Genomic DNA, 12,745 nt, shown 5'->3' with positions numbered 1-12,745 from the left:
AGCACTAGGAAAAATTTCTTGGAGAAATTGATGCCTCATCTGAATTTTGAAGAATGAGGAGTGATACAGAGAAGGGGATAGAAAAGATGAGTGCCGAAGAATTGATGCTTTTGATCTGTGGTGTTGGAGAAGACTCTTGAGAGTCCCTTGGACTGCAAGGAGATCCAGTCAGTCCATCCTAAAGGAGATCAGTTCTGGGTGTTCATTGGAAGGACTGATGCTGAAGCTGAAACTCCAATACTTTGCCCACCTGATGCGAAGAGCTGACTCACTGAAAAAGACCCTGATGGTGGGAGGTATTGGGGGCAGGAGAAAAAGAGGGCAACAGAGGATGAGATGGCTGGATGGTATCACCGACTTGATGGACATGAGTTTGGGGAAACTCCAGGAGTTGGTGATGGACAGGGAGGCCTGGCATGCTGTGATTCATGGGGTCGCAAAGAGTCAGATACAACTGGGTGACTGAACTGAACTGAAAGGTGTAGAAATGAGTCAATATGGCAAGTAGTTAGGGATATCTAGAGTATAGGAGTACAGGACTAGAGGGGCAAGTGAGACCCAGGTAACTAACGTTCTTTTCTGGACATTTATTCTAGGGGTTGTTGTTGTTTAGTCCCGAAGTTTTTTCCAACTCTTTTGTGACCCATGGACTATAGCTCCCAGGCTCCTCTGTCCATGGGATTTCCCAGGCAAGAATACTGGAATGGGTTGCTCTTTACTTCTTCGGGGGATCTTCCTGACCCAGGGATCAAACCCACATATCCTGCATTGGCAGGCAGATTCTTTACCACTGAGTCACCAGGGAATCCATTCTAGAGGTTAGGCAGTTTGGTTAAAGGATTGATACCTAGGCAATGGTGTGAGTTGGCTTGCCCTTCACTAATTTTCCTTTTGGACTTAAGTTGAAAATAGCCTGGGGAAAAATGTGGGTATGGAAAAGGCAAGACCAGAGACAGGGAGATCAGTTAGGTGCGGTGGCCATACAGGTGAGAAACGATGAGAGCCTGAGTTCAGACTTTGATGTTGGGAAGGAAAGGAAGAGATTTCCAAAGGTACTTAGAAGTGCTCCAATGTGATTATCAAGTAAACATGTGTATTAGGGAAGAGGAAGAAATTTTGGAGCAGTCCCAGTTTTTGACTGTAAGAGACAGATGTCTGGATGAACAATTCATAGTTGATATAATGCAGGAGCATTAAAAAGCAAGAGACATTACTTTGCCAACAAAGGCAAGGTAATGTCCATATAGTCAAGGCTAGGGTTTTTCTATTAGTCATGCATGGATGTGAGAGTTGGACCATAAAGAAAGCTGAGCACCAAAGAATTGATGCTTTCAAACTATGGTGTTGGAGAAGACTCTTGAGAGTCCCTTGGACTGCAGGGAGATCAAACCAACCAATCCTAAAGGAAATCAGTCCTGAATATTCATGGGAAGGACTGATGCTGAAGCTGAAGCTCCAATAGTTTGGCTACCTGATGCGAAGAACTGACTCATTGGAAAAGACCCTGATGCTGGAAACGATTGAGGACAGGGAGGAGAAGGGGACGACAGAGGATTAGATGGTTGTACGTTGTCACTGATTCAATGAACATGAGTTTGAGCAAGCTCTGGGATTTAGTGATGGACAGGGAAGCCTTGCGTGCTGCAGTCCATGAGGTCGCAGAGTCAGACACGACCAAGCGACTGAACTGAATAATGTGGGAAAAAGAATAGGTCTAGGTGAGCATGCTGTTTTTGCAGGGACTGTGGAATAGCCCAGGAATGATAACAGTAGACGCTAGGAAATCCATGTGAATTTTATATTCATTTTTGAAAAACGTGGATGTTGAAACTTTAATTGCCTTAACATTTTTGCTTTGATTGCCTCATATGGTTTCATGCAGCTTGTTAATGGTTCACAGAGTCTTCCTGTTTATTCTGTAGAGCTACTCAGCAAGCTGCATTTCTTTCTACAGTGCTGCCTTAGCCCTAGCTCAAATTTCCCTTTTAGGCCACTGCATCTTCTTTTAAAGTGCTTTCCTAGCCTCCAAGCCTTTTTCCCTCACACCTATACCAGAGAGTGATCTCCTTCAAATAAAGATCTTATCCCATCTGAAAAGCTTTGTTGGTTTTCTATTTCCAGTAGCATTGGGTCTCACAGCAGACTGCTGACACAGTTTTAGGATGTATATAAGTTGATCTTGATAATTTTTAATAATTTGCAATAAAGTTTATACTTAAAATGTCCAGAAAATACATTTTATTAATATGAGTATATTAACACATAAACGTCCTTCTGTGACAAAAATTGCAGCTTGTATTAAAAAGAGCCTTGTACCTGTTTGTCTTCTTTACTGTGAGCTCATGAGCTCAACGACTACAGTTCCAAATTTTGCTTTCTGCTAGAGTTGTCTAATGTAACTCTCTGCACATTGTAGACACTCAAGAAGTATTTATTGATGCTATGTTGGATTATTACATTTCACAGTCTATATGTTTTATATATGACAGATATATTTAAGAATATCTGTTTTATTATATTTTATATATTTGAGATATATAGTCATTCTAGGTGGATATTCTTTGCTGTATAATATGTATTTTTTTCCCATACCACAAATATGTTTGTGTTAATTAACACTTAATGGATTTTTTTGGTTCATTTGTCTAATGGTTTTTATATCATACATCAAGTTGAGTGAGATTTTACCTGGATGGAGAAGGGTGGAATGAATTATTTAAGTTTATTTCCAGACAGGAATAATTGAAATTATCGTTCCTTGGATTAATCTGAAAACTTCAGGGAGAAAAAGGGATTTTAGAATTGTTTAGATGAAGATAGATGTTCCATTGTTGCTAACATTCAGTCTTTAAGAACTTATTTTAGAGGTTTATTTAAATGGTTATAATTTTTTACCCTGAAGTTTGTGTTGCTTTTTGACAATTGTCTGTATTTTCACCCAATGCCTTTGTTTTTCAAGTTATGCCATTACATTGAAATGTTTCCTTGTACAAAATTGTGTTTATCTTCTTTGTGAATTCTGTAAGGCATCAGAGGAGGTCCAGCTCTTCCCCTGTCCATCTTTGCTGGAGAGGGAGTCTCAATTCTCTCAGATCTAAGATTCAGTCAGTTATTTGACCTTGACCTTTACACCTTTTTATACTAATCTGAAGAAGACCATGATAACCTTCTTAAGCTTTGGAAATTTTTAAAATAGGTTTACCATCTCTTTTTGCTGATTGAATATATGTCTGACTCTTTGTGACTCCATGGACTGCAGCACACCAGGCTTCCCTGGCCATCACCATTTCCCGGAGTTTGCCCAAGTTTATGTCTGTTGAGTCAGTGATGCCATCCAACCATCTCATCCTCTGTCGTCCCCTTCTCCTCATGCCTTCAATCTTTCCCAGCATCAGGGTCTTTTCCAATGAGTCAGCTGTTCTCATCGGATGGCTAAAGTATTGGAGCTTCAGCTTCAGCATCAGTCCTTCCAATGAGTATTCAGGGTTGATTTCCTTTAAGATTGACTGGTTTGATCTCCTTGCACTCCAAGGGACTCTCAAGAGTCTTCTTCAGCACGACAGTTCGGAATCATCAATTCTTTGGCACTCAGCCTTCTTTATGGTTCAGCTCTCACATCTGTACATGACTACTGGAAAGACCATAGCCTTGACTATATGGACCTTTGTTGGCAAAATGTAGTCTTTGCTTTTTAATACACTGTCTAGGTTTGCCATAGCTTTCCTGCCAAGAAGCAATCATCTTCTAATTTCATGGCTGCAGTTACCATCTGCAGTGATTTTAGAGCCTAAGAAGAGGAAATCTGTCACTGCTTCTACCTTTTCCCCTTCTGTTTGCTGTAAAGTGATGGAACCAGATACTATGATCTTAGTTTTTGTTTTTTTTTTTTTTTTTTGAGTTTTAAGTCATCATTTTCACTCTCCTCTTTCACCCTTATCAAAAGAGTCTTTTATTCCTCTTTGTTTTCTGCCATTAAAGTGGTATCATCTGCATATCTGAGGTTGTTGATTTTTCTCCCAGAAATCTTGATTCCAGCTTATAACTCATCCAGCCTGGCATTTTGCATGATGTGTTCTGCGTATATGTGATCTGTTAAATAAACAGAATGGCAATAAACAGCCTTGTACTCCTTTCTCAATTTTGAACCAGTCAATTGGTCCATATGTGGTTCTAACTGTTGAGATAGCTTAACGAAGTAGCCTTATGCAGCCCTACACAGATGATTCAGCAACTACTTTTTAATTGTTATGAATGTTTTGCTGAGGTTTCTCAAAGTTTCATCTCCACATTTAGCAGTAATACTATAGATATTTATCTGACATTTTTTAAAAGTGTCTTTTTTTCTGGTCTTATAGGGAAATTCACAGACCCTGCATTTCCTAACATATTTTTCTTGGAGTTAGAGAAAGAGACATCTATGGAGTGTGGCATAGCATTTTCTCCCAAAGAAGTAAGTTCAGCATTCTATTACTCATATTACTGGAGAGCAGTGGAATTAAAATAATCTTAACTAAGAAGCTATTAAAGGTGGCTAAGCTCTTTTTATAGTGGATCATTTTCTACTTATGAGCATGCCTGCGTATATCCTTTTATTCAGTAAAATGGTTGCTAGTGGGGTCTGACTTCATGCTTGCAGTGTATCTCAGAAGGTACAGAGGACATACACAAGGATTCTATATGGGTTTTTGGTCTCAATTATGCTTTCTGGAAAATTTAAGATATGACATGTTGTGAAGGAGAACAAAGTTGAGGCTAACCCCCAAATCACTGATATTCGAGCAAGCATGTGCTTTGTGCTTATCTTTGAGTAGCGTGTGCCTGAGGCTGTTGGAACCATCACCTGAAATCACCAAAGACATGCAGTGAAGATTTAAGAGGGATTGCTATGACACTGGTTATTGGATAGCATTCCTTGATGTTTGGTGATTTAAAAACATCAACAAAGATAATAGAGGAAGAAAATCAAAGCAAAAAAAAAAAAAAAAAACCTTTCCTAGAATGTGCCCATGAGGAAAGGATACCACTGGAAACGTTTCAGGGACAATCTGTGATATGCTTTTTCTTTGAAGGCAATAGAAGTGCCAAAGAGAGAACTTCTTGCTACCATTATATGGAAAGGCATGTTGCTGTATCCTTCCAAACAAGAATCACACTGCTTATATGGTAATTAGAGTACAAGACTCTTATGTCAAAACATCTTTTTTATGTTCCAGCATAACTGGCATGATGCCTTGTACTCAGTTGGTGTAGATAGAATAAGTGAAAAGAATTAATAACACAATAAGAAGATATAGTGAATGCCAACAAAGTATATCTTTAATGACACATTTTTAAGTAATGTTACTAAACTACAGAGTTTACTGAGATTAAAATTTTATTTTTGAAGCAATAATAGCTGTTATTTAGCTTTCAGAAGGAAAAAGTTAAGAAAATTTAAAAATACATTAAAATTTGAGAAAATGCTAAAGATTAATTTTGCCTTCTTAGTTGCAATACATTAATTGGGATATATGCTTTGGGTGCACATGGGGTCACATGGAATTATACTGTCTACAGAGTTCACTATGATCTGTCTTATTTTTTTATCAATATATTTTCTTATTAAAGGATAATTGCTTTACAGAATTTTGTTGTTTTCTGTCAAAGCTCAACATGTATCAGTCGTAGGTGTATATATATATATATCCCCTCCCTTTTGAACCTCCCTCCCATCTCCTGCCCCATCCCACACCACTAGATTGATACAGAGCCCCTGTTTGAGTTTTCTGAGCCATACAACAAATTCTCATTGGCTATCTATTTTACATACGGTAATGTAAGTTTCCATGTTACTCTTTCCACACATTTTACCTGCTCCTCCCCTCGCCCCATGTCCATAAGTCTATTCTCTATGTCTGTTTCTCCATCGCTGCCCTGTAAATAAATTCTTCAGTACCATTTTTCTAGATTCTGTATATATGTGTTAGAATACGATATTTATCTTTCTCCTTCTGACTCACTTCACTCGATAATATAATAGTATAATAGGTTCTAGATTCATTCACCTCATCAGAACTGACTCAAATGCATTCCTTTTTATGGCTGAGTAATATTCCATTGTGCATATGTACCACAACTTCTTTCTCCATTCATTTGTCGATGGACATCTAGGTTGCTTCCATGTTCTAGCTATTGTAAATAGTGCTGCAATGAGCAATGGGATACATGTGTCTCTTTCAATTTTGGTTTCCTCAGGGTATATTTCTAGGAGTGGGATTGCTGGGTCATATGGTGGTTTTATTTCTAGTTTTTTAAGGAATCTACATACTGTCTTCCATAGTGGCTGTATCAATTTACCTTCCCACCAACAGTGCAAGAGCATTCCCTTTTCTCCACATCCTCTCCAGTATTTATTGTTTGTAGACTTTTTGGTGATGACCATTCTGACTGGTGTGAGGTGATATCACATTATAGTTTTGATTTATATTTCTCTCATAATGAGCAGTGTTGAGCATCTTTTAATATGTTTGTTAGCCAGCTATATGTCTTCTTTGGAGAAATGTCTGTTTAGGTCTTTTTCCCACTTTTTGATTGGGTTGTTTATTTTTTGGCATTGAGTTGTATGAGCTGCTTGTATATTTTAGAAATTAATCCTTTATCAGTTGTTTCATTTGCTGTTATTTTCTCCCATTCTGAGGGTTGTCTTTTTCACCTTGCTTATGGTTTCCTTTGCTGTGCAAAAGCTTTTAAGTTTAATCAGGTCCCACTTGTTTACTTTTGTTTTTATTTCCATTACTCTAGGAGGTGGGTGATAGATGATCTTGCTTTAATTTATGTCATTGAGTATTCTGCCTATGTTTTCCTCTAAGAGTTTTATAGTTTCTGGTCTTACATTTAGGTCTTTAATCCATTTTGAGTTTATCTTTGTGTATGGTGTTAGGAAGTGTTCTAATTTCATTCTTTTACATGTAGCTGTCCAGTTTTCCCATCACCATTTATTGAAGAGGCTGTCTTGGCCTCATTGTATATTCTTGCCTCGTTTGTCAAAAATAAGGTACCCATCGGAGCATGGGTTTATTTCTGGCCTTTCTATCTTGTTCCATTGGTCTATATTTCTGTTTTTGTGCCAGTACCATACTGTCTTGATGACTTTAGCTTTGTAGTATAGGCTGATATCAGGAAGGTTGATTGCTCCAGGTCCATTTTTCTTTCTCAAGACTCCTTTGGCTATTTGGAGTCTTTTGTGTTTCCATATGAATTGTGAAACATTATGTTCTAGTTCTGTGAAAAATGCCATAGGTAATTTGATAGGGGTCACACTGAATCTGTACATTGCAGTTGGTAGTATAGTCATTTTCACAATATTGATTCTTCCTACCCAGGAACATGGAATATCTCTCCATCTGTTTATGTTATCTTCTATTTCTTTCATCAGTGTCTTATAATTTTCTGTATACAGTTCTTTTGTCTCCTTCAGTTCAGTTCAGTTCACTTGCTCAGTCGTGTCTGACTCTGCAACCCCATGAATCACAGCAAGCCAGGCCTCCCTGTCCATCACCACCTCCCGGAGTTCACTCAAACTCACGTCCATCGAGTCAGTGATGCCATCCAGCCATCTCATCCTCTATCGTCCCCTTCTCCTCCTGCCCCCAATCCCTCCCAGCATCAGAGTCTTTTCCAGTGAGTCAACTCTTCTCATGAGGTGGCCAAAGTACTGGAGTTTCAGCTTTAGCATCATTCCCTCCAAAGAAATCCCAGAGCTGATCTCCTTCAGAATGGACTGGTTGGATCTCCTTGCAGTCCAAGGGACTCTCAAGAGTCTTCTCCAGCACCACAGTTCAAAAGCATCAATTCTTTGGGGCTCAGCCTTCTTCACAGTCCATCTCTCGCATCCATACATGACCACTGGAAAAACCATAGCCTTGACTAGACGGACCTTAGTTGGCAAAGTAATGTCTCTGCTTTTGAATATGCTGTCTAGGTTGGTCATAACTTTTCTTCCAAGGAGTAAGCATCTTTTAATTTCATGGCTGCAGTCACCATCTGCAGTGATTTTGGAGCCCAAAAAATAAAGTCAGCCACTGTTTCCACTGTTTCCCCATCTATTTCCCATGAAGTGATGGAACCAGATGCCATGATCTTCATTTTCTGAATGTTGAGCTTTAAGCCAACGTTTTCACTCTCCTCTTTCACTTTCATCAAGAGGCTTTTGAGTTCACTTTCTGCCGTAAGGGTGGTGTCATCTGCATATCTGAGGTTATTGATATTTCTCCTGGCAATCTTGATTCCAGCTTGTGTTTCTTCCAGTCCAGCATTTTGCATGATGTACTTTGCATAGAAGTTAAATAAGCAGGGTGACAATATACAGCCTTGACGCACTCCTTTTCCTATTTGGAACCAGTCTGTTGTTCCATGTCCAGTTCTAACTGTTGCTTCCTGACCTGCGTATTGATTTCTCAAGAGGCAGGTCAGGTGGTCTGGTATTCCTATCTCTCTCAGAATTTTCCACAGTTTATTGTGATCCACACAGTCAAAGGCTTTGGCATAGTCAATAAAGCAGAAATAGATGTTTTCCTGGAACTCTCTTGCTTTTTCCATGATCCAGTGGATGTTGGCAATTTGACCTCTGGTTCCTCTGCCTTTTTTAAAACCAGCTTGAACATTAGGAAGTTCACGGTTCACATATTGCTGAAGCCTGGCTTGGAGAATTTTGAGCATTACTTTACTAGCATGTGAGATGAGTGCAATAGTGTGGTAGTTTGAGCATTCTTTTGCATTGCCTTTCTTTGGGATTGGAATGAAAACGTACCTTTTCCAGTCCTGTGGCCACTGCTGAGTTTTCCAAATTTGCTGACATATTGAGTGCAGCACTTTCACAGCCTCATCTTTCAGGATTTGAAACAGCTCAACTGGAATTCCATCACTTCGACTAGCTTTGTTGGTAGTGATGCTTTCTAAGGCCCACTTGACTTCACATTCCAGGATGTCTGGCTCTAGCTGAGTGATCACACCATCGTGATTATCTGGGTCATGAAGTTCCTTTTTGTACAGTTCTTCTGTGTATTCTTGCCACCTCTTCTTAATATCTTCTGCTTCTGTTAGGTCCATACCATTTCTGTCCTTTATCAAGCCCATCTTTGCATGAAATGTTCCCTTGGTATCTCTAATTTTCTTGAAGAGATCTCTAGTCTTTCCCATTCTGTTGTTTTCCTCTATTTCTTTGCATTGATCTCTGAAGAAGGCTTTCTTATCTCTTCTTGCTATTCTTTGGAACTCTGCATTCAAATGCTTATATCTTCCCTTTTCTCCTTTGCTTTTTGCCTCTCTTCTTTTCACACCTGTTTATAAAGTCTCCCCAGACAGCCATTTTGCTTTTTTGCATTTCTTTTCCATGGGGATGGTCTTGATCCCTGTCTCCTGTACAATGTCACGAACCTCATTCCGTAGTTCATCAAGCACTCTATCTATCAGATCTAGGCCCTTAAATCTATTTCTCACTTCCACTGTATAATCATAAGGGATTTGATTTAGGTCATACCTAAATGGTCTAGTGGTTTTTCCCTACTCTCTTCAATTTCAGTCTGAATTTGGCAATAAGGAGTTCATGATCTGAGCCACAGTCAGCTCCCACACTTGTTTTTGCTGACTGTATAGAGCTTCTCCATCTTTGGCTGCAGAGAATATAATCATTCTGATTTCGGTGTTGACCATCTGGTGATGTCCATGTGTAGAGTCTTCTCTTGTGTTGTTGGAAGAGGGTGTTTGCTATGACCAGTGCATTTTCTTGGCAAAACTCTATTAGTCTTTGCCCTGCTTCATTCCGCATTCCAAGGCCAAATTTGCCTGTTACTCCAGGTGTATCTTGACTTCCTACTTTTGCATTCCAGTCTTTTGGGGTGTTAGTTCTACAAGGTCTTATAGGTCTTCATAGAACCATTCAACTTCAGCTTCTTCAGCATTCCTGGTTGGGGCATAGACTTGGATTACGGTGATATTGAATGGTTTGCCTTGGAAACGAACAGAGATCCTTCTGTCGTTTTTGAGATTGCATCCAAGTACTGCATTTCGGACTCTTTTGCTGGCCATGATGGCTACTCCATTTCTTCTGAGGGATTCCTGCCCACAGTAGTAGATATAATGGTCATCTGAGTTAAATTCACCCATTCCAGTTCTTTTTAGTTCGCTGATTCCTAGAACGTCGACGTTCACTCTTGCCATCTCTTGTTTGACCACTTCCAATTTGCCTTGATTCATGGACCTGACATGCCAGTTCCTATGCAATATTGCTCTTCACAGCATCGGACTTTCTTTCTATCACCAGTCACATCCATTTGTCTCCTTAGGTAAGTTTATTTCTAGATATTTATTTCTTTTTGTTGCAGTGATGAATGGGATTGATTCCTTAATTTCTCTTTCTGATTTTTCATTGTGAGTATATAGAAACATGAATGATTTCTGTGTATTGATTTTGTATCCTGCAACTTTGCTAAATTCACTGATTAGCCCAAGTAATTTTCTGATACTATCTTAAGGGTTTTCTAAGTACAGTATCATGTCATCTGCAAACAGTGAGAACTTTGCTTCTTCTTTTCTGATCTTGATTCTTTTTATTATTTTTCTTTTCTGATTGCTATAGCTAGGACTTCCAGAACTATGTTGAATAGCAGTGGTGAAAGTGGACATCCTTGTCTTCTTTCTGATCTTAGGGAGAATACTTTTAGTTTTTCACTATTGAGAATAACCTTTGCTGTAGGCTTATATATATGGCCTTTACTATGTTGAGATAGGTTCCTGCTATGCCCATTCTTTGAAGAGTTTTAATTGTAAATGGATGCCGAATTTTGTCAAAGGCTTTTTCTGCATTTATTGAGATCATCATATGGTTTTTATCTTTCAGTTTGTCAGTATGGTGTATAACATTGATTGATTTGCATATATTGAAGAATCCTTGCATCCTTGGAATAAACCCAACTTGATCATGGTGTATGAGCTTTTTGATGTGTTCCTGAATTCCAATTGCTAAAATTTTGTTGAGGATTTTTGCATCTATGTTCATCAGTGATATTGGCCTGTAGTTTTCTTTTCTTGTGTTTGTCTGGTTTTGGTATCAGGGTGTTGATGCCTGCATAGAATGAGTTTGGAAGTGTTCCTTCCTCTGCAATTTTTTGGAAGAGTTTTAGAAGGATAGGTATCACCTCTTCTCTAAATATTTAATAAAATTATCATGAGAAGCCATCTGGTCCTGAGAAATCAAAAGGGAAATCAAAAGATTTCTGGTCTGTTTTCTGGGAGATTTTTGATCACAGCTTCAATTTCAGTGCTTGTATTTGGGTTGTTCATAATTTCTATTTCTTCCTGGTTCAGTCTTGGAAGATTGAACATTTTTAAGAATCTGTCCATTTCTTCCAGGTTATCCATTTTATTGCCATATAGTTGTTCATTACAGTCTCTAATAATGCTTTGTATTTCTGCATTGTTGTTGTAACTTTTCCTTTTCCATTTCTAATTTTGTTGATTTGATTCTTCGGTCTTTTTTTTTTTTCTTGATGAGTCTGACTAAAGGTTTGTCAGTTAATCTTCTCAAAGAACTAGCTTTTAATTTTATTAATCTTTACTATTGTTTCTTTCATTTCTTTTTCATTTATTTCTGCTCAGATCATTATGATTTCTTTCCTTCTAGTAATTCTTGGGTGTATTTGTTCTTTTTCCAGTTGCTTTAGGTATAAAGTTAGGTTGTCTATTCAATGTTTTTCTTGTTTCTTGAGGTAGGATTGTATTGCTATAAAATTCCCTCTTAGAACTGTTTTTGCTGCAACCCATAGGTTTTGAGTTGTCATGTTTTCATTATCATTTGTTTCTAGAAATCTTTTGATTTCCCTTTTGATTTCTTCAGTAACCTGTTGGTTATTTGGCAATGTATTGTTTAATCTCCATGTGTTTGTGTTTTTTTCTTGTAATTAATATCTAGTCTCATAGCATTTTGGTCAGAGAAGATTCTTGATATGATTTCAATTTTCTTAAATTTACTGAGGTTTATTTTGTGACCCAAGAAGTGGTCTATCCTGGAGAATGTTCCGTATGCACTTGAGAAGGTGTATTCTTCTGCATTTGGATGGAAGGTCCTGAAGATTTCAAGGAGATCTATCTCATCTAATGTATCATTTAAGACTTGTGTTTCCTTATTAATTTTCTGTTTTGTCGATCTGTCCATTGGTGTGATTGGGGTGTTAAAGTCTTCTGCTATTATTGTGTTACTGTCAATTTCTCCTTTTATATCTGTTAGTGTTTGTCTTATGTATTGCTGCTGCTGCTGCTAAGTCACTTCAGTCATGTCCAACTCTGTGTGACCCCATAGACGGCAGCCCACCAGGCTCCCCCATCCCTGGGATTCTCCAGGCAAGAACACTGGAGTGGGTTGCCATTTCCTTCTCCAATGCATGAAAGTGAAAAGTGAAAGTGAAGTCGCTCAGTCGTGTCCGACCCTCAGCAACCGCATAGACTGCAGCCTACCAGGCTCCTCCATCCATGGGATTTTCCAGGCAGGAGTACTGGAGTGGGGTGCCATTGCCTTCTCCCCTTAAGTATTGAGGTGCTCCTATGTTGGCTGCATAGATATTTACAATTGTTATGTCTTCCTCTTGGATTGATCCCTTGACCATTATGTAGAGTCCTTCCTTATCTCTTGTGATCTTCTTTATTTTAAGGTCTATTTTGTCTGATGAAGATTGCTCCTCCAGCTTTCTTTTGCTTCCCATTTAAATGGAAT

General features: G+C 38.6%; 1 protein-coding gene across 1 annotated transcript in view; it reads left to right on the top strand.

Annotated features, from left to right (window-relative positions):
• The window catches only part of CFAP47 (cilia and flagella associated protein 47), a 507,416-nt gene that overhangs the window by 70,411 nt on the left and 424,260 nt on the right, over positions 1-12,745 (top strand). The window contains exon 21 of the mRNA XM_040265344.1: positions 4,356-4,450. Within this exon, the coding sequence (XP_040121278.1) occupies positions 4,356-4,450 (95 nt within the window). The remainder of the gene's footprint in view (positions 1-4,355; positions 4,451-12,745) is intronic.

Source organism: Oryx dammah, unplaced genomic scaffold, assembly GCF_014754425.2.
Source record: "Oryx dammah isolate SB20612 unplaced genomic scaffold, SCBI_Odam_1.1 HiC_scaffold_23, whole genome shotgun sequence".
Lineage (NCBI taxonomy): Eukaryota > Metazoa > Chordata > Mammalia > Artiodactyla > Bovidae > Oryx > Oryx dammah.
The sequence above is the reverse complement of the archived record's forward strand: the minus strand, read 5'-3'. Positions and strand labels throughout refer to the sequence as shown.